The sequence below is a fragment of the Pyxicephalus adspersus genome, chromosome Z, assembly GCF_032062135.1.
Source record: "Pyxicephalus adspersus chromosome Z, UCB_Pads_2.0, whole genome shotgun sequence".
Lineage (NCBI taxonomy): Eukaryota > Metazoa > Chordata > Amphibia > Anura > Pyxicephalidae > Pyxicephalus > Pyxicephalus adspersus.
In genome coordinates, this window is record NC_092871.1 from 12,585,972 (window position 1) to 12,606,160 (window position 20,189).

Consider the following 20,189-nt stretch of genomic DNA (forward strand, 5'->3'; position numbering starts at 1 on the left):
TTGATGAAGAACACAACCAGGCAAACAACATTGTCAGAAGGTGGGCCCCCACATTTTTCACATGACAGGTTTACTGTACATATATTTTTCCAACTGCTCCCCCCCATCCAAAAAGAGTTCACTTATCAGCCTCTGGGGATGTCCCATTGGATTGTGGAATGGTAGGTGCCAGAGCTGCCATGAAGCCAGGCTCTACACCCCAAGTGTCCACTCCTAGGTGGCACTCCTATTTTGAAATGTTTTACATGCAGCTCATTTAAAAGTGTTATAATAATGTGGAAATAGTTAGACCTTTTGCTAGGTTTTTGTCCCCACACAGGAACTTAACTTTCTCTAATAGTCATTGTGACCACTGTCCACAAGGCAGAAAGCAAAAGGACAAGTAGGAGTGGTTGGAGATTTAACTACAGCAATAAATGAAGGTCAGAAGATAAAGCGTTCTTGACTAGGGCAATATTCACATTAGCCATTAGGTTATGGTGCATCTACCATTTCCTCGTGCCAGGGAGCTCCACAAAGGATGAACAGGGCTGGCAGTAGTACCATCACTGCCCCCAGCGGTCATATCTGAAGACTTTGGTTCTTTAAGAACCAGAGCTGTGGAGTGTTCGAGCAGCTGGCAAGCTGCCAGGAAACACATGGGATCGCCCAAACCCAAAGGAGGTCTAAATCTACCCTATAGCAAGAATTCCCCTTACACTGATATTTCACATCTCTGTTGTATCTTTCAGACCTCTCTCTATTCTATTCAAAACTAAAGAAAAAACTTTACCGAATGTGGAAAACCTACATGAAAAGTTGGATTGTCACCACCAGATGCTGTTTAGGGGAAGAAAAGGAGAACATGGAATGGCTATACAATGTATTTACATATTTAGACTATAAAAAGACAGTTATGATTCAGTAAATATAGTTATATTTATTTTATATACCGCAAAATAGACATCTGAAGCCATGAAAACAAAAAGAAAATAGGTTAACAGGCCTTGCAAGCTTGAGGCAGGAGGACATACTGGATATGAGGTAGGGGTGTCACCTGGGTGGAATATTCTGCAAGCCTCACTCATATCCTGTCAACTACTTCATCTTTCTCACAAAACAAATATCCTGAGTCACCTGCACCTTATACGACTCAACACTCCATCAATATTGTGCCCTTCACAGCAAAACGTTGGCTATTTCTTGGAACATGGAATACTGAACTCCTTCAGTTTCTCCATTTGTGGGCAGCAAACATTATTAGTCAGTTTTAAGATTGAATTGTGTCAGGAAATTAAGGAAAAAAACATTCATTTAGTTTCTTTTAGCTCCGTGGTCCACCGATATATCCCCCAAAAGGTGTTAGAGAAAGAAAAAAGTGATACAGTATAGTGATAAAATAAAGTTACATATCTTGTGAATTGCAGCTGAACAAAACAATGGTACCCAAGATCAAAACATTTGACTCAGAAATATAATTAAGTTTATAACTTAATTTCTGTCTGAATTATTATGTGAAAATTATTTTTGTGCCATTAGCTTTTAAAATCTGTAAATACCATTGCAAAGGTTCGGAACTAGTAAGAATTCTTCCAGACGGGAACCAATACATTTAATCATTCAATTCAATTCTTCCTTTAAAGTTTCTATTGCAATGCTGGGGAAAGAAAAGGAGAATCTGACTAATTGACCCGGACAACTAATATTACTTTACATGTCTGAGAGACCAGTTATAACAACTACCAATTTGCAGACAAAAACAGCCAAATAGAGTGCACAGGCAATCAGGGGGGTACTGCATTTATTAGACTTAACTGGGAAAATGCAGATGGGCGTGCTAAAAAAGAAAGGGCAAACAGCTCTTGTAACAAACCTCAAAGCAACATATGGAGGTGATTATGCGCTAATGAAAAAAAATGGATTGTCTCAGATAAGTGCATTTGAAACCCGCAGGAACTGAACACCTAGTACAAACAAGCCATGATTGCGATAGTCATCACTACAAACTCACACAGTAATAGTAGGGCTGTTCTTGAACAACCTTTTGTCCTAAGCACACCTACAAACACCCTATGCAAAGCCCTGCTTATGTGCTGCATGTAGGCAGAGGAGTCAGCATGCTGTCTGCGTGAGGTCTGCATACACGAAGAAATACATTTTAGCTGCACTGACCACCACATAAGAGAAAGAAGAGATTGGTTAATGTTCCCTTACTAAAAATAGCCAAAAATATCCAGAGGTGGCCAAATAAAAAGTAAAAATAGGACATAAAGAGGTATCACAATTTATAAATTCTATAACTTGGTGCTGTCCCCACTAATCTTGCTGCCCTTGGCACTGGTCAACAAGAGCCATTGTGATAAATACAGCTCTGGTTATGGAAGAAAGCAGTAAACAAAAATGTGAGGAATGTAACATTTTCCTAAACCTCTGAAAATAGAAAAACCCAAAATCAACCTTGCTGACCTATGCATACAAATTTGGAGTGTAATAAGCAATAACTGAGCGAATGCAATCAGCTTCACCTGAAAAACTGTCTGCAAGTAGCACTGCTTAGACACCAAGCAATTAAATGCTCGGATGTTTTGAAACCAAAGCCAACATTCTGTCCTGTTAAATTTCACATCCAAAACTTAACACTCATCTTCTCCAAGAACGGCGTAAGGGTTGATGTTGGTGCTTTTTGCTTTGACACCTTTCTTGACTTGAGATGGAGAGGTGTCCTCTTCTTCTGCATCCTCTTCTTCATCTGCATCACGATCATGTTCTTCTTCCTCTTCCCCTGAGCTAGAGATCTCTTCCTCTTCTTCACCTCCTGAGGAAGGCTGACTGTCAGGGTGGCCCCGGGCTTGTATATGACTGATTATTTCCAGTGTGTCCGGGTGTTGCTCCCAGGCCCCTGTGGGGAAATAAAGTTCAAAATTAAGCTGTGGCCCTTTAGTAGGAATGGTGAGGCTTTCTGATGCCGTCACTAGGGAGCCAGCAATTATTCTTTTTTAGCAAGTTAAATACAAAAACTAGAATACTGCATACAAGTATTGCGGATGAACAGGTGGATTTGTGTAAACTGTGTAGTCTGTGTCCTCCTTCGCACACTAGGTTGGGGGAAGAGTGATCTGATAAGAAGAAAGTTATGGCTGTTGGGTCATGAGAAAGAAAGCAGCTGGCAACATAAAAAAATCTATTCTCATACTAATAATTGCAAGTTTTTCATATCATAATGTAACAAGAAGTTTGGTCAAAATGAGCTAGCAATCATGTAACGATTTGACCAGTGTATAATTGTTACCTCCTGATATAATAGAATTTAGTGCTGACGCTGACTTTTTCTGGATACATGTAAAAGAATGCCAGCTTCTCCCTGTCTGACTATTCCCAGTTAGATGATTTGGAAATGGGCTCTCCCAGGGGTAAACCGAGACACGTGATCTTGCTGCTGGAACTGTGGCTGTTTTGGACCATTGTACGCATCCAATAAAGATAAGTACTAACATTTGTTTAGGCAGTACATAAGTATTTTGTGTCTGACACTTGTAGTCTCACAAATACTACTTTCGCCTTGTTATAGGCCCACACAGGGACCTGTCATTTATTATTGAATGGACGCAACAGCTATTAAAAAGAAATAGTAAAAAAGTACATCTTATGTGCATATCAGTTAAAGAGAAAATGCCACGTCCTTGTGATTTCCTATGAGCTTTATGCTGATCTGGGAAAGACAGGATGTGGCTAGGTGTTGACCAACAAGCTACAAGTGTTTTTACTGTACAGACAACTATTCTATTCAGTAGCAAGGTAGCATTGTTGTCACAGGAAGCTGCATTAGGTGGACTTCAACTGATATTTGTGAGACTTTGCAGGGGGACTATGAAAACTGTAAGCAACTGCATGAAATCGTTGAAAAAACAAAAAGGTTCAGATAATACCTTTGTTAAGGGAGTACCCGGGTGGCCTCATGCATAAACAAAGCCTTCCATCCACTGCAAGGCGCAACAAACTGTTGGCAGCTCGATAGGTATCATTACGTGAGGCTTTTGCAGTCCTATAGCCACGTTTTTCAGCCCAGGCTGTGTGCAGAAGGGGGAACATAACAGGAAGGATTTAAATCTCCATCTAATTGCAGGATACATGGATAACATGCAAACCAATCATCAGCTTCTTACCATCACAAATGTTCCATGCTGTCCAACCTTGCTTGCTTTCCTCTGGGTGAGTCAGTTTTAGAAGTCTGGGCACAGGTATTCGGCAGGACAGGTAGCCCACAGAGGTATAAGGTTCTTGAATTTGGGCAATGGGGTAAATGCCAGCCAGTAGCTGTAAAAGTGACAGCAAGAATAGATAAAAACCACAAATAAAGTTTAGTTGTAGTCCTGCAACCTTCCATGCTTTGATTTGTGATTCATTTTTAAAAAATGGAAATGCCTTAGATATCTCTTTCACTCTGTAAAACAATGCTGCTTCCTGCCTCCTAACCTCTGCGCTGGTAAAGCTTAGGAATAGTCACACCCCTTGGAAAAAGTATCTGTAAATATCCTCACAATGATTTCCTGCAGAGCAATCTGCTTCACACAATGGGCAAGATTAAGGAAAGCTCTCCAAGACTGGAGAAGATACACTTTCATCAGTGAACCTGGGTAATCCAAGAAACCTGGATTAGTTCTGGTCCAGGATTGAAAACATTTGCTCACAAATAGCAAATGACTTAAGCAATCCATTCCAGGTTTGCTGGATCTTCCAGGTTCACTGAGAAAGTGTATCCTCTCCAGCCTTGGAAAGCTTTAAAAAATAAGGCCCAATACTGTTGCTATTTTATTTATTCGCAGCAAAGGGGAGCACAGAGAAGGACTAATTGGACAGTGAAGTGGCAGCAACAGGTTGATTAACTGTTGCAGCCACTTCATTGTCCAATCAGTAGGCTGTAGGAGGACAGACTACTAAACAAGTTTTAGCAGCTTTTTATACTACAGCTATAAGATAAGTCAGTACCGATAAGGTGGCATTGTGGGGAATGCGTTTTCTAATAACAAGCTGGCATGTTTTTTCGGACACAAAATATTGATAAAAGACTGGAAAAACTGCTTACAACATCTAGTTAGTAAGGAAAAGCAGAATGTCTGTATGTGATAACAAGGACACACACTTATAAGAGCAGGTGAAGGAGAACATGCATATTTCCTAGCACCTCTCCTAGGACCTACCTGCTGTTGTTTATCTATCAGAGATGGGAATATAAGGCCGGGACAATCGCACAGTCGTACAGTAGGCGTCAGGTAATAGGTCTGGAAGTATTTGGTGTGACCAGGAGTTCGAGAAACACTGACAATCTTCCTGCCTACAAGGCCATTGATTAATGATGACTTTCCTACATTTGGAAATCCTGTAAATGGGATCAGAAAAAAAAAAAACAGAAGAAAAAGAACAATGAGTTCACAGGAGAAATGGGTTGTTTTATCTATGTGGTACAGGTTACCAGTTGCTTACACATATCAGGCATTTTTTATTAAACACGATTATTGCTTTTTTTCTTTTGGTCATATGTCTGGATTCAATTTGGGTGAAACTATGTTACTTTGGTTACATATTTTGATACATATCGCAGATCTCGGTTTCCAATTGATCTCATTTATTTGATTCAAAAAGTTGTGACTTTTAGAGACTGAAAAGAAAATCTTTCTTAATTAAAAGTTTTTGTAATTAACAAAACAATAAAAAAACAATAGGCACATTTTTGCTTAAAGCTATTTTTTTTAGGGTATTTAATTATTTTGTATATTGATTCAAATTAATATATATATATATATATATATATATATATATATATAATATTGTTTTTTGAAAAGATTAACTTTTAAAGTCAAATATGATCTATTTGTACATATGTCCTTATATTTCATGAAGAGTTTCATATACATTCTGCCTATTATTACTAGGTCTCCATTATAATTTTGGGGGACACCCAAGGTGGCTTTTCTTGCAATATTTTTGAACTTGGAGGTTGTTCTGATTATTCCATCTTTAAGGATCATTAATATCCACAATTCACTGGAGGGTAACCAAACAATTGTATACAATACCAATGGGACTTTTTATGTATCCTCCTGATATAACATTGTTTAGTCTTCTAAATATTTTCTTGTTGTTTAAACAATATTATTATTATTATTACACAGTATTTATATAGCGCAGAGCTGTACAGCCATGCCACTAAACATTGTAACAAAAGCCTCTACGAAGGCAGTCGTGATATTTTTCCTTCCCCTGACGAAGTGTGTTTCATCCAGTGAAACGCATTGGAATTAAGCAAATATCTAACCTTTAAATTGTGGCGTATGTATCCATGTTTATCTGTGAACTTTTCTAAGAAGACTTTATTGTGTTTACAAACCTTTTTTTTATGTATGTGTAAAAAGAATCCTTTTTATTGAAGGCACAAAAAAGGCATTTATGGGACACAAAATATGCAGTTTGACTATTCCTCCACATACGATTATTATTATTATTATTATTATTATTATTATTAATATTAATAATAATAATAAACAGGATTTTTATAGCGCCAACATATTACACAGATACAGACAGTGACATAGGAGGAGGAGAGGACTCTGCCCCGAACAGCTTACAATCTAAGAGGTGGGAGTAGCACACAATAGGAGGGGAGATATGTAATGGTGGGAAGTAGTGACGGTTTCAAAAGACAGAAAAAGATATGGAATAGTGGGTACATAGGGAGGGCTTAGGAGACAGAAGGAGATGGGTAGGAAAGTTTTGGGAGATCGTTTAAATGAGCAGAAAGTAGGAGCAAGCTGAATAGGACGAGGAAGACCATTCCAGAGAGTTGCGACAGCTCTAAAAAAGTCTTGGAGCCGTGCGGGTTATGAGTGAGGAAGTCAGTAGTAGGTCATTGGTGGAGTGAAGAGACCAGCTGGGGGGTATTTTTTCACCAGGTTAGAAATATAAATAAATTGGACAAGAACTGTGGAGGGTTTTGAAGGCAAAGCACAGAAGATTGAATTTGATTCTCAGGTGAAATGGAAGCCAGTGGAGAGAACTGCAAAGAGATGCAGCAGAAGAGGAGCGGTGGGAAGGATGGATGAGTCTGGCTGCAGCATTCATAATAGATTGTGGAGGAGAGAATTATAATACCACAGAATAAAGGGCAGCATGGTGGCTTAGTGGTTAGTGCTCTGGCCTTTGCAGCACTGGGTGCCAGGTTTGAATCTCGGCCAGGACATTATCTGCATGGAGTTGCAGGTTCTCCCTGGTTACTCCGGTTTCCTCCCTCATTCCAAACACATGCAATTATTTAGTAATTTGGCTTCCCTCAAAAATTAACTTTTGACTGTAATAAATGCATAGGACATTAGATTGTGAGCTTCTTTGAGGGACAGCTAGTGACATCACTATAGACTTTGTACAGCACTGCGTAATATGTTGGTGCTAAATAAATACTGTAAAAACCAAACTAATAAATAATATTAAAGCAATTCTATTGCAAAATTAAGAGGTAGAAGAAAAATTCTACTGTAGAGAAGACATATTACCCTATCCCATTATCAGTGCTGCAATCTCAGCATGCAGTTGAGGAGAAATGGGTGCAGTGCAATCCAAAACACCATTAAATGTACTAGATAAAGAGAATCCTCCAAGCAACATAGATCTTGAAGGGAGTAAAGATAGTGATGCAGACAGCGGGATTATATTTAGTATATAGTATTATATTTCTTCCTTACAGGGGAATTCATTTTAACTTTTATTATAACTTACTTTAAACATCACTAGTTATACCTTACCTACACAGCCGATGCTCAGCACACCATCTTTGTAGCGCTCTCTGGTGGGGGCTCCAAGCTCTGCATCAGTGACCTGCTGAGCCAGGACGGCGTCACCATCTTCGGAGTCCTTGTCCTCTCGGTCTTCATTTTTGCTAGAAGGACGGGAAAGTGCCTCACTGTCTCTCTCAATCTTCTCTCTCCAGCTAGACAGATCAACTGAATAGAGGTATGGTAACATCAGTTAACACTGGCACATTAGAATATATTCAGTGTGAAGTTTAACAATAAGAGACAACAAACACAGACAACAATACCTGGGCAAAATACAAATATAGAAGTTGCCATAGCTGACTGCAAATGCAGGGCTGAAAATCCAATGATTTGCTAGTAATGGAGTCAGTTACCTGGGACAAGGATGCTATATATCCTGACCACAAACACATACTGGGTATAAACCCAATCATCTCACCTATATGAGCATGTTGGGTAATCTATTCCCATTCCAAAAATATGGGTGTTGATAAGTGAAAGTTGGCTCTTATTTTGTGGCTATCATCACCCAATAATGCCACAAGTGTTTAGTGGAGCCAAGTTTAGGCCTCTGAGGCAACCATTTATGTTCCCCCCACTGCAAAATAATCAAACCATTTCCTTATAGAGCTACCTTTACAGAGGAGCACAGTCACAAAGAAACAGAATAAAAAAAACCTTCTCGAAATATAGAAGCATATAAATGTCTACAATAATTGTGCCCTTAACTGGAATATTTTGGAGGGGTATCCATATAGTTGTGACCATATATTAAGAGTGATGTTTGGGTGTCAAACTTTTGGCCATAGTGGAAGTTTACTTCACATTTAACATGCCTTACCGTTCCCAGCTGTGATGAGCTCACAGGCCTGAAGTAGCTGATTGGGGCCCAAAGCCGCACTCCAAACTCTGCGTTTCTTTCTACGCTTTTTAAACACTAAAGGAAGGTAAAAACAGATATCAGGAAAAGTTCAAAGGACAGTATAACAAGAAAAGAGAGAGAGAGAGCGAGAGAGAAGGGAGAAACAGAGAGCAAAAGAGAGTGGAGAGAGAAGAGAAAAACGGAGAGGAGAGAAAGAGAGAGAGAACAAGCAAGAAAGAGAGAGAAAAAGAGAGATGAGAGAGAAAGAGAGAGAGAGAGAGCAAGGTAGAGAGGAGAGAGAAAAAGAGATGACAGAGGAGAGAGAAGGAGAGCGAGAGATAGGGGAGCGAGAGAGGAGAGAGAGAGGTAGGAGAGAATGAGAGCAAAAGAGAGAGGAGAGGGAGGAGACAGAAGAGAGAGCAAGAGAAAGAGAAAGGCAATGGGCCTGATTTATTAAGGCTTTCCAAGGCAGTAAAGCTGGGTGATCCAGCATCCCTGGAATGGATCTAGTCCTGGATTGAAAACATTTGCTAGCAATTAGCAAATGACTGAAGAAATCCATTCCAGGTTTGCTGGATCACCCAGCTTCACTGATGAAAGTGTATCCTCTCCAGCCTTGAAACACTGTAATAATTCAGGCCCTATCCCTGTAGGAGACACCATTGTGGGCTGGACAGTTATTTCAGTATTTAACACTCTTGCCTTTGCAGCACTAATTCACAGGTTCAAATCCCAACCAGGACACTATCTGCAAGGTGTTTGTATGTTCTCCCTGTGTCTGCGTAGGTTTCAGCCTCCCCTCGAAAATAGTCCTTTGACTACAATAATGACATATGACTATGGTAGGGATATTAGATTGTGAGCTCATTTAGGGAAAGTTAGCGATACGACCATGGATTATATACAGTGCTGCGTAATATATCTGTGCTATATAAATACTGGCTCATACTAATAAAAAAAATAGGAGATAAGAAAAGTGAAAAACAAAAGCAAGGATAGGACAGGTAACATGTATTGTACACACATTTAAAAGTTAGACAATACCTGTGGAGGGGTCCTGCTCTTCTTCTGGATGTCTGGGGTAGGATGTAAAGCAAACAACGTGGACCTGCGGGAACCTCTGCTGAAAGTAATGTTTCCAGGCTACCACTAGTGATGGTGGGGCCAAATCCGTCTTATTGAGAACGACAATTAAAGCTCTTCCCATGTCTTGGATCACATAGTCATACAACGCTGGAGAAAAATGCAGCACCTGAAAGGCATTGAAGATCTTTTATTTCTTTTACAACAGGAATGGCAGCTGTTGTGTACTAAAAGGGGTATTATGACTGGGCACTTTCTGTTTGTCCTCACCCTTCCACTCAAAACAGAACAGCCCTCTCTTCATTCTAATGCTACAGGAAGCAATCATCAAGAACCGCTTCCAGTAACCGAGGTGAGATATTGAAGGACTTCCCTGGCAAGAGGCAAAAAAGGAAGTAAAAAACACATGCTGCCTGTGGTGTGTAATTCTATTGAGTTTCCCATCATTTTGTGTGATTAGGCTCTACAAAATTGTCCTAAAAATGTATTCCAACTACATCACTAAAGTATAGTACAAATCTTCCTCCTTACTTTGTGTTCTTCCTTTGTGAGGGTTGGCTACTGCTGTTAACTGGGGGAGATCAATAGGCAGGAAGTAGGAAAATCTGATGAATGGGACATCCCAGAGACTATGGCCCTGATTTGTTAAAGCTCTCCACGGCTGGAGAGAACACACTTTCATCAGTAAAGCTGGTAACCCAGCAAACTTGGAACGGTTTTTCTAAACATCTTTAGCTCTTTGTTAGCAAATGTTTTGAATCCTGGACCAGATCCATTCCAGGTTTGCTGGATCACCCAGCTTCACTGATAAAACTGTATTTTCTCCAGCCTTGGAGATTTTAAGTAAATCAGGGCCAATGAGAGGACAGCCACTTGTGTGGTAACAAACAGCATAAGGCAATTAGACATCTAATGACAAGTCTGTACATAAAGCAACAAAAAAACAGCGACACACAATACTGACCGGGTGCCGGATGTCTGTTATCAGCAGGACAATGTCGGACATCTCTAGAACTCTCCAGAGCTGACGCCAGGTCTAAAAACAATGACAACAGAGAAAGTTTTATCATTTTTTTCATTACATTTTAACGCTTTCTTGCAAAGTGGTATGTACCGTATTTTTTGCCGTATAAGACGCACTTTTTCTTCCCCAAAACTGGGGAGGAAAAGTTGGTGATCAGAAGGGGAATAATCTTTCAGAATCTTTTTTTTCTAGATTTTCCTCCTTTAAAATTGGGTGCGTCTTATATTCCGGAGTGTCTTATACGGCGAAAAATACAGTACATAAAATTATATATTATGCCATGATCCCTTTCCATTCCCTTATATGACACCCCTAATGTTAAAGAAACCTTAAAATCTATCGTTTTTTAAAAAACTGTATGGGCAGATTTTTAGAAAATGCTATCGGTCTGGCTGCAACGCTGACCCTTTAGTTTCAGTGCACAGTTCTGTGTCAGTGGCTTTACCAATGATTTATCAACATAGCAAATGGACAATAACGGTATAAAATCAGAACTTATTATTATACAGTATTTATATCGCGCCGACATATTACACAGCGCCGTACAAAGTCCATAGTCATATAACCGGCTGTCTCTCACAGGGGCTCACAATTTAATGTCCCTACCATAGTCAAATGTCTTTAATACAATAAAAGGTCAATTTGGGGGGAAGCCAATTAATGTGGGAATGTGGAAGGAAACCCGAGTACCCGGAGGAAACCCATGCAAACTCCATGCAGATAGAAACCTGGGTCCTAGCGTTGCAAATGCCAGAGTGCTAACCACTGAGCCACCATGCTGCTCTACCCAATGAAAATGAAAGCTTCCATATTCCCTTTATGGTCGGTTAAATGTAAACTCCATACTTCTCTTTCTTGCTCTTGGTCTGGTTATTAGATCTTTCAACAGGTTTTGTTACATTTGTTTGATGCTTAAAAAGACACATCTGTTAATCTTACTGTAAAAAACTTGTAAGCTGACAATTATTCCTATCATTATTTCTGATGTTCTAAAATAGAGGAGTGATAAGGTGTTATTCTAGGACTGGATCAATAATTGAATGAAAAATTGAAGAAAACATAAAGAAAAAAGAAAACAAATGCAGATTTTAGGCTGCAAAATATTTCAATTTTTATTTTTGAGTTTTAGATACCCTTTAAAGCAAGGGTCTCAAACTCTGGCCTGTAGTAGCGGTATCACTTGTGTCTATTAAACAGCAGCCTATGTGTGGACCCTGCAGAGTTTTTACTGACAGGTAAGCTCAATACTCAGGAATAATCAGGATTATATTATTATCAGTAATTATCAAAGAGCCATTGCAATATTATTTGTTTTACTGTGCCAGAGAATGCAATGTGAAACCAAATGAATGCAGCAATTCACATTGCATTCTCTGGCACAGTAAAACAATTATTCTCAAAAAGAAGAAACAAGAACAAATGCAGTGGATTGATCCAAATGATTTAGATCAATCCACTGCATATTACTGCATGCTCTTCTCATGTGTTCGTGTTTCTTCTTATTTAGATTTTTAATTAGATTTTTTCAATAAATTTTAAATTTGGCCCGCGACTTGGTCTAAGTTTTTAGCTTCGGCCCTCTGTGTATTTGAGTTTGACACCCCTGCTAAAGGTGGGATAGATTGGTCAGAGCTATCTTGTCATCCAGCAGCCATATATCTCACCTCCAGGTTGTGATCAAAGTAGCTTAGATCTCGAGGATTGTGCATCTCATAGATCTTCTGCAGATAATTTCTGAAGGCCTTTTCCTCCTGTGATTGTACAGCCTCCTTGCTCATGTCGTAATTCCATCTTGGCCTTTTTGGGAAGTCTAAAACTGGAAAAACAACAAAAATTACCTCAATGATCTTTCATGGAGCATATGGGCCTGATTTATTAAAGCACTCCAAGGCTTGAGAGGATACACTTTCATTAGTGAAGCTGGGTGACCCAGGAAACCTGCAATGGATCTGGTCCAGCTTTCAAAACATTTGCTAACAAATTGCAAATGACTAAGAAAGGATCTTTCAGGATCCTTCCATGAAGAATCTTTCATGATCCTTTCCAAAGACAAAAGACTGAACAATGTGTGAACGAGTACTGTACATACAGCGCTGCTCTGCTCCATGGAGAGGGGAGAAAGACAAAGTGACATCCCGCTGCACTCTCTCCCCTTCATTTTAATTATGATCGTTCCTCGTCCGTGGATCCGCCAAGTTGGCTGTCAGGACGATGATCGCTGTACACGCGTCAGATTCTTGTCCGATATCAGCCCTGAGGCGATTATTAGACGAGAATCATCTGACGTGTGTACGTAGCCTTAAGTGTGTTACCTTTGAATGAGGCTTGTATTACTAGTAACGGCTTTTGTCAATTATACCCACCAGAGCCACCTTCACCTTTAAAGAATTTAAATTTAAAGAAAAATTGTTCTTTGTTTTCTGCATGGATTAGATTGAAGTCTTTTTAAATAAGGCACACACAGGCAAACGGTCATTAGGTACGGGAATCTTTTATATATATATATATATATATATATATATATTACACATGCAATATACAGTTACCTGATCCAGGTCTATAAATTTCATCTATATTAACTTCCAGTTCAGTTTCTGGAACGGGTTCCAGGAGTTTTTCCTGTGCAATTTTTTTCCTCCTTTCAATTTCTTCTTTACTCTCTTTCTCAAATTGTAGTCGATACCTGCAATACATAACAAGACCACACAATGTCCCTATTATTTAGAACAGGCCATGACAATGGATGAGAATGAATACAGAACATGCTAGCATTATCATGCCATAATATTATTTTGAGTATCATTCTGAAAACTCATGCCTCAGCAGACCAGACCATGTGGCTTTGGCTGCAAAGCTATTGAATGCAAGCAACGGTAAAATAGGATTATGAAATAGTTGCTACTTTGTATGTAAATTATTACAAACTAAACATGAAAGAATTCTGAAATTATTATCATAGTTATACCCATTGGGGCTAATTTATTAAAGCTCTCCAGGACTGAAGAAGATACACTTTCATGAGTGAAGCTGGCTGATCCAGCAAACTTGGAATGATCTGGTCCAGGGTTCAAAACATTTGCTGTCAAACAGCAAATTACTTTGTAGAAATCCATTCCACATTTTGTGGATCACCCAGCTTCAGTGATGAAAGCATATCCTCTCTAGCCTTGGAGACCTTAAATAACTCATGTTGATTGGGACTGATTTATTAAAGCTCTCCAGGAGTAGAGGATATACTTTCTTGGGTAAACTTGGGTGACCTAGCAAAGCAGGAATAGATTTCCTAAGTAATTTCCTATTTGTTGGCAAATGTTTTCAATCCTGGACCAGATCTATTCCAAGTTTGCTGCATCACCCATGAAAGTCTATCTTCTCCAGTCTTGGACAGTTTTATTAAAACAGGCCCAATCTGTTCAGGGTTTTAGCCCGTCCTGGGAGATTTCACCATATATCCTGAAAGACGAAAAAAGGAAGGAAGAATAATCTCCCTAGGGGGAAGATATCTAGTTATTGACAGCGGTGCCCAGAACAGGAGTCCTCAGTAGATTTATACATCAATGTTTTAACTGTAAAACCCCCTTTTTGGTTACTACACCTTACTACTCATCAGTATACTATCACTATACTATCAGTATAAAAATTCTTAAGACAATATTGTATGTTGGGACCACTACATTATATGGCATTCCTGTTCGATTTCTGCTCATGCAGCAGTGGGTTCAGCCCATTTTTATGCCCATGCAGCAGTGGGATTGCTCTTAAATATACTTAATTCCCTCAAATGTAAAGATGTCAACCAATAGCATAGTAGGCCTATTAATACTTGTAGATACTTTGAAACAATGTACAAACCTGTTGGGGTCATAGCCTTTTTCTCCAGGTTTAAAAATCTGTGGCTGCTGGTTGACTCGTCTTACTTGAGTGCGAATGCTCTCACTGTCGGAGGTGTCTGTATTTTCCTCTGCCCGCTCTCTGCTCTGGCTCCGACTGTTTGACTCGGATGGACCAGCTTCCAGAGGTCCTGTAGGGAAGATAATAAAGCAAAGAAAGTGAGGCACAGGTCTGTCTTTAAAAATCTTAAAAAAAAAATTAGGCTGACTATAATACTTCCAAAAATTTGCAGAACCAATGTCATGTTGCAAATGTTTCTCATTGGACAGCCAATTGTACAGACAGCCAATAAAAGATTGATAAAAGAAGAATAAAAGAAGCTTTATAGAATCTCCTTGCTGCCAGGAATAATGCAAAAAAAACTTCATGATTTAATGAGTGAAAAAAGGGAGTGGATCATAAAAGGGTTTCAAAAATGTGGATTAGGAAATTAGGAAAGCCTAATGATGAGCTTTATGGGTAACGCTCCTCCAATGACCAGCTACTAACTTCCACACTAATAACCTCATCACACGCACGGCTCCAAGACTTTTCTAGAGCTGCCCCAATTCTCTGGAACGGTGTTCCTCGTCCAATTCGGCTTGCGCCTACTTTCTGCTCATTTAAAAGAGCGCTCAAAACACATTTTTTTTTTAAACTTGCCTACCCATCTTCTGTTTCTTGAAACCATCACTACTTCCCACCACTACACATCTACCCTCCTTTGTGTGTTACTTCCCCCACCTCCTAGATTGTAAGCTCTTCGGGGCAGGGCCTCTCCTCCTCCGGTGTCACAGTATGTATTCGTCTGTCATTTGCAACCCCTATTTAGTGTACAGCTCTGCGTTATATGTTGGCGCTATATAAATCCTGTTTCATAATAATAATAATATTAAAATAACAATAAGGCTACGTACACAAGTCAGATGATTCTCATCAGATTCTTGCCTCAGGGCTGATATCGGAAGAGAATCTGACATGTTTACAGCGCTCGTCTGACATTGTTCATGGATCCATCCAATGAACAACTGCAATACATGTGAAGGGGAGAGAGTGCAGTTGGTGCCCCCCCCCCATGAAACAGAACTGTGCTGTATGCAAGTGGCTCGCTCATGCATCATGCAGTCTTTTGTTTAAAATGATTGTAAAAGATCTTTTCCAACAACAAAAGTCTAACATGTGTATGCAGCCTAAATCTGTTTTTATTTGAATTTTCAAGTTTAAATACAAACAGTACAATCAGAAAAACAAAAAACAAAAGTGAAAAATTTTTTTTACATCCAATGATAAACAACAATAAGTAGCAAATAACAAGAAGAGGGGCAAGGGGGGTAAAAATGAGCTTTAATATATTTATTATTTTAAAATTTAACTAAATTGGGGCAGGACTAACCCTAGTGAAATCTAACCACAATGTCACCATCCTAAGGCTGCGTACACACGTGCAAAATTTGTCGTTAGAAAAGATCTTTCACATTCCTTTCTAACAACATAAGGCTGAACGATGCATGAACGATCGCTATACATACAGCACCATTCTTGCATTACGATCATTTGGCGTCCGTGGATCCGCCAGGATGGACGGCCGCTGTACAAATGTCAGATTCTTGTGCGATATCAGCCCTAAAGCGATTATCGAAGGAGGACTATCTGAAGTGTGTACGTAGCCTAAGGGAGAGTTTGGTAGAACTATGCAGCAGTTTGGTTATATCATTTTTATACAGTACAGTGTGCATGGGCAAACTACGGCACATTGGGCTTTTTAATACGGCCTGTCAAATATTGCCCGCTGGCAAAAAAAAGCAACTGACAACACTGTTCCCAATGAAGTTCAATGTAAGTTTTATTTTTTATTTTTTCGGTAATGGCATTGACACGTAATTTAGTTCTTACAAACACTTCATCCATCAGATACTGGCCTGGCTCATCTGTCAAATTTTAAAACACACTGTGACCCCTGAGCTAAAAAGTTTGCCCACCCCTGCAGAACAGGGACAACTAAACATTGCAGAATTCAGAAGCAGGGTTCTCCCCAGGCCCTTTTAGCTGGGTGCACCACCCGGCACTTTTCAGCACCCACCGGGCTGTTTTTGGGTGGTTACTGAAGGTTTTTGGTCACAATACAGGGGCTGCCACCCACCTACAATTTCTTCCCAATCGGCTTAAAAAAAATTCTGGGTTGAGCACTGAGAAGCTACTCAGTGCGGTCTGAGAGCCAGCAGGAAGGTTTCCTGGCAAATCAATAGGGTTTGGGATTATTAAATGCGATTACTTCCCCCACCTCCTAGATTGTAAGCTCTTCTGGGCAGGGTCCTCTCCTCCTGTGTCACTGTCTGCATTAGTCTGTCATTTGCAACGCCTATTTAATGTACAGCACTGTGTAATATGTTGGTGCTATATAAATCCTGTTTATTATTAATAATAATAACAACAACACTGTATATATAAATATTTACACTCACACTTGAACCCTTACATAAACAATAAGAACATTAAACACATTGCGGCTGATTTACTAAAGGAACTTAGACTGTTTAGGCAGAATTATCACCTTGCAATGAATATATCACTTAGCTCAGGTAATGTGTTGATAGCACACTTTGTATTAAATATCTTATTAGATTTTTTTTTCCCTAAACATGACTGGATATCTGGAATCAGCCGGGCTTCATCTCATTCACTAAGCTAAGTGAAATATCTCCTGCAAATAGATCATTTAATTTGCTATGTGAACAGATTCTATTCCTTTAATAATCAACCCTATTGACTATGCTGGGCTTTTCCCAGCCCTGTCCGGCAAAAAGTTCCGGCTGACTTAACAAGTCACAACGCACCATCATTTCACCTCTGTGCCAAACCTGACGTCTTCCGGGGTTGCTTTGAATCATACTGGTGGCTACCGGCGAACTATTAGAGACAATGGCCCTGATTTATGAAAACTCTCAAAAACTTAAGAAGATAAACTATCATGGGAGAACCTGAGTTATGCAGCAAACCTGGAAAGGATTTCAACAAAAATTCACCAACTAATAGCAAATAACTTTTAAGAAATCCATTCCAAGTTTGCTGGATCACACAGGTTCTCCCATGCTGGTTTATCTTCTTCAGTCTTGGAGAGCTTTCATAAATCATATCCATTGGGCCTAATTTATTAAAGCTCTCCAAGGCTGGAGAGGATACATTTTCATTAGTAAAGCTGGGTGATCCAGCAATCCTGTAATAGATATTTTAAAATGATTTTCCCTCTTTGATACCAAATGTTTTCAATCCTGGACCAGATCCATTCCAAGTTTGCTGAATCACCCAGCATCACTAGTGAACATGTATCCTCTCCTGCTTTAATAAAACAGGCGCAATGGATCTGATTTATGAAAGCTCTTCAAGACCCGAGAAGATATAATATTATGGGAGTACCTGGGTGATGCAGAAAACTTGCAAGCTTGCTGGATCACCCAGGTTCTCCCATGATCATCTTGCAGAGCTTTCATATATCAGTGTCTAGCACTAGATATAACAATCATCTGCTCTCGATTTGTACAAAACACATGAATGCAGCGCTCACCTCTCTTGCGCTCTCTTTTGTCTTGCAGCTGCTTCTTCTTCTGCTTGGTACTAAATGGCTTCTTGCGCGGCATTTTTACCTTTTTGTGCTCGTAATATATTCAACGTCTCTTCCAAGAGATCCGGGAAATGCCAATATCAGTCTGAAGATTATCCTTGGCTCTTTTTGCCCAAGTCTAAGCTGTACCTAAATATGAATTATAAGCTCATGTCTAGCCCTGGGCAAGGTTATAATGAATTTTATGCTGATCGGAATGTTTTTAGGAGAATCTTCCAGGTTTTGTCCCACTTATTGCACTTTAGTAATATCACCATAAGCTGTTTAGAATGTCTATAAGATTGTCAATGGCTTTGTCAGCATCTTTAACAATAAATATTAAAGTATTAAAGTTTGGTGAGTTCTAATAAGTTTTCATTCTACTTATTATGTTCTATGAACATCTAAACTGATTGGAGATGCTCCAGATTTTGGTTGTATAACTTATTACGTAAATCTCTACAGATGACGGTCAATCAGTGTGTCCATGCATTAGTCCCTGCAATAACACAAGCTTCTGACCCCCCTAATTCTGACTTTTTGTGCTAGATTTGTTTAGTACAATAAAGTTTGTTCAAATTACCTGTCCATACAAAAAAATAAACCCTGCAATAGCACTTGGACTATTAGAAAAAGAATAAAGCTTACAATTCCCTACTTTGCTGCTAATGATGGTCCCTCCAGTGATAACTTTTCCTGCACTTTGCACTCCAGGCCCAATAAACACAATTCCACTGCAGAATAAGGCCTCATGCCCACTATCCTAGCCTCCCACACCCACAGGGGGGTCTTTGATTTCTCCCCTCTTCTACCCACTCTATAGTGCGAGAAAAGAACTTGTCAATAGGTGAAAAGAACAACCCACAAAAGTCACGAGTGGGACCCACAATGTGCCTCTTTCAGCTCTGGCAACAGGAAATGCCCCTCATGCGTTCCACCTTAAAGTCATTAGCCAATCAGCTCTCGCTATGCGTGTCACGCCTCGCTTTGCTGCCTTTATCCAGCCAATGAAGAACGATCTAGGTTTGCGTATTTGTCAAGTGACCTCAACTAGCCAGCGAGGAAACAGCTACGAACGAACTAAAGTTTCGTCCAATAGGAAGCCTAAGAAACGAGGGGCGGGGAATATAGTCTCACGTCTCGTTTTGGTTTGACAGGCGTCCAATAGGGCGTTTCAGTGGCGCTCGTCGCCCTGGAATTACCCAATACCATGTTGTCTTTCATAGGAAAGGCGGAAGGAGAACGGTGATTGGTTTTCCGGCTTTGAAGGGGGTGGGGCTACTGCACAGTGTTCGCCGGCTGCTCCGTGAATTGTCCGTGCCACGTGAGTTACGAGGGATCGACCGGGAAGCGGGGCGTGACGTCAGCAAGATGCCTAGGAAACAAGAGCTGGACGATGAGGAGGAGAGGGGGAAGGAGACAGGTGAGGGGGCTTCTCATATAAAGCAAGGCCCAACTCCTCAGTGCCTGGTAATGGCCTTAGCCTCATTACCTCCCCCACACATTGTATAATAGGAGATTATTTCATGTCTGTGTTGTGTGATTCTGTTCAGCCAGTCATGTGATTCAGGTACCCCTACCAGACAGCACAGCCAGGACCTTCCTGCAGCATGGCTGCCCTCAGTTTGTGATTGGACAACCAACGAGCAGTGGCGTAGGGATGAGGACATCCTTCTACACACCCCAAGAAAAGCAATAAATCCCAGATTACCGGTCACAATGCATTGCTTATCAGGAAGCTGATACAAGGACACATCCCAGCACTTATACTAGCTATTTGAAGCTGCTGTATATTTCTTGCTGGAGTTCTGACCTGCTAGGACCGGGTGACCCCTTTATACCCCAACTTATTGTGCCCATCACCTCTCTGTAGATGGGGGACCAAATCCTGTGATAGAGATTACATTGTCGTCATCTGACCCGGGCACGCAGATTGGCCAGAGCACTGCAACCTGGGGGTCAGATCGT

General features: G+C 40.1%; 2 protein-coding genes across 2 annotated transcripts in view; one reads left to right on the forward strand and one right to left on the reverse strand.

Moving 5' to 3' along the window:
- Positions 1-899: 899 nt before the first annotated feature.
- Positions 900-19,145, reverse strand: GNL1 (G protein nucleolar 1 (putative)). The gene is made up of 12 exons (XM_072429940.1): positions 18,186-19,145; positions 14,606-14,774; positions 13,300-13,436; positions 12,418-12,569; positions 10,694-10,765; positions 9,691-9,898; positions 8,626-8,721; positions 7,773-7,970; positions 5,178-5,356; positions 4,143-4,293; positions 3,906-4,046; positions 900-2,878 (listed from the first exon to the last, which is right to left on the reverse strand). The coding sequence occupies exons 1-12, from the start codon at positions 18,256-18,258 to the stop codon at positions 2,613-2,615; spliced, it is 1,842 nt and encodes a 613-aa protein (XP_072286041.1). The 5' UTR covers positions 18,259-19,145; the 3' UTR covers positions 900-2,612.
- A 303-nt stretch (positions 19,146-19,448) lies between these two features.
- Positions 19,449-20,189, forward strand: part of ABCF1 (ATP binding cassette subfamily F member 1) — a 22,972-nt gene continuing 22,231 nt past the window's right edge. The window contains exon 1 of the mRNA XM_072429939.1: positions 19,449-19,644. Within this exon, the coding sequence (XP_072286040.1) occupies positions 19,593-19,644 (52 nt within the window). The 5' untranslated portion in view covers positions 19,449-19,592. The remainder of the gene's footprint in view (positions 19,645-20,189) is intronic.

Excerpts from the sequence above, each read along its gene's own strand:
- GNL1 (XM_072429940.1), bottom strand. The coding sequence starts at position 18,258 with ATGCCGCGCAAGAAGCCATTTAGTACCAAGCAGAAGAAGAAGCAGCTG. Across the intron at positions 12,570-13,299 it reads AATTTATAGACCTGGATCAG|TTTTAGACTTCCCAAAAAGG; the intron begins GTAACTGTATAT and ends TTGTTTTTCCAG. Across the intron at positions 9,899-10,693 it reads TAACAGACATCCGGCACCCG|GTGCTGCATTTTTCTCCAGC; the intron begins GTCAGTATTGTG and ends AATGCCTTTCAG.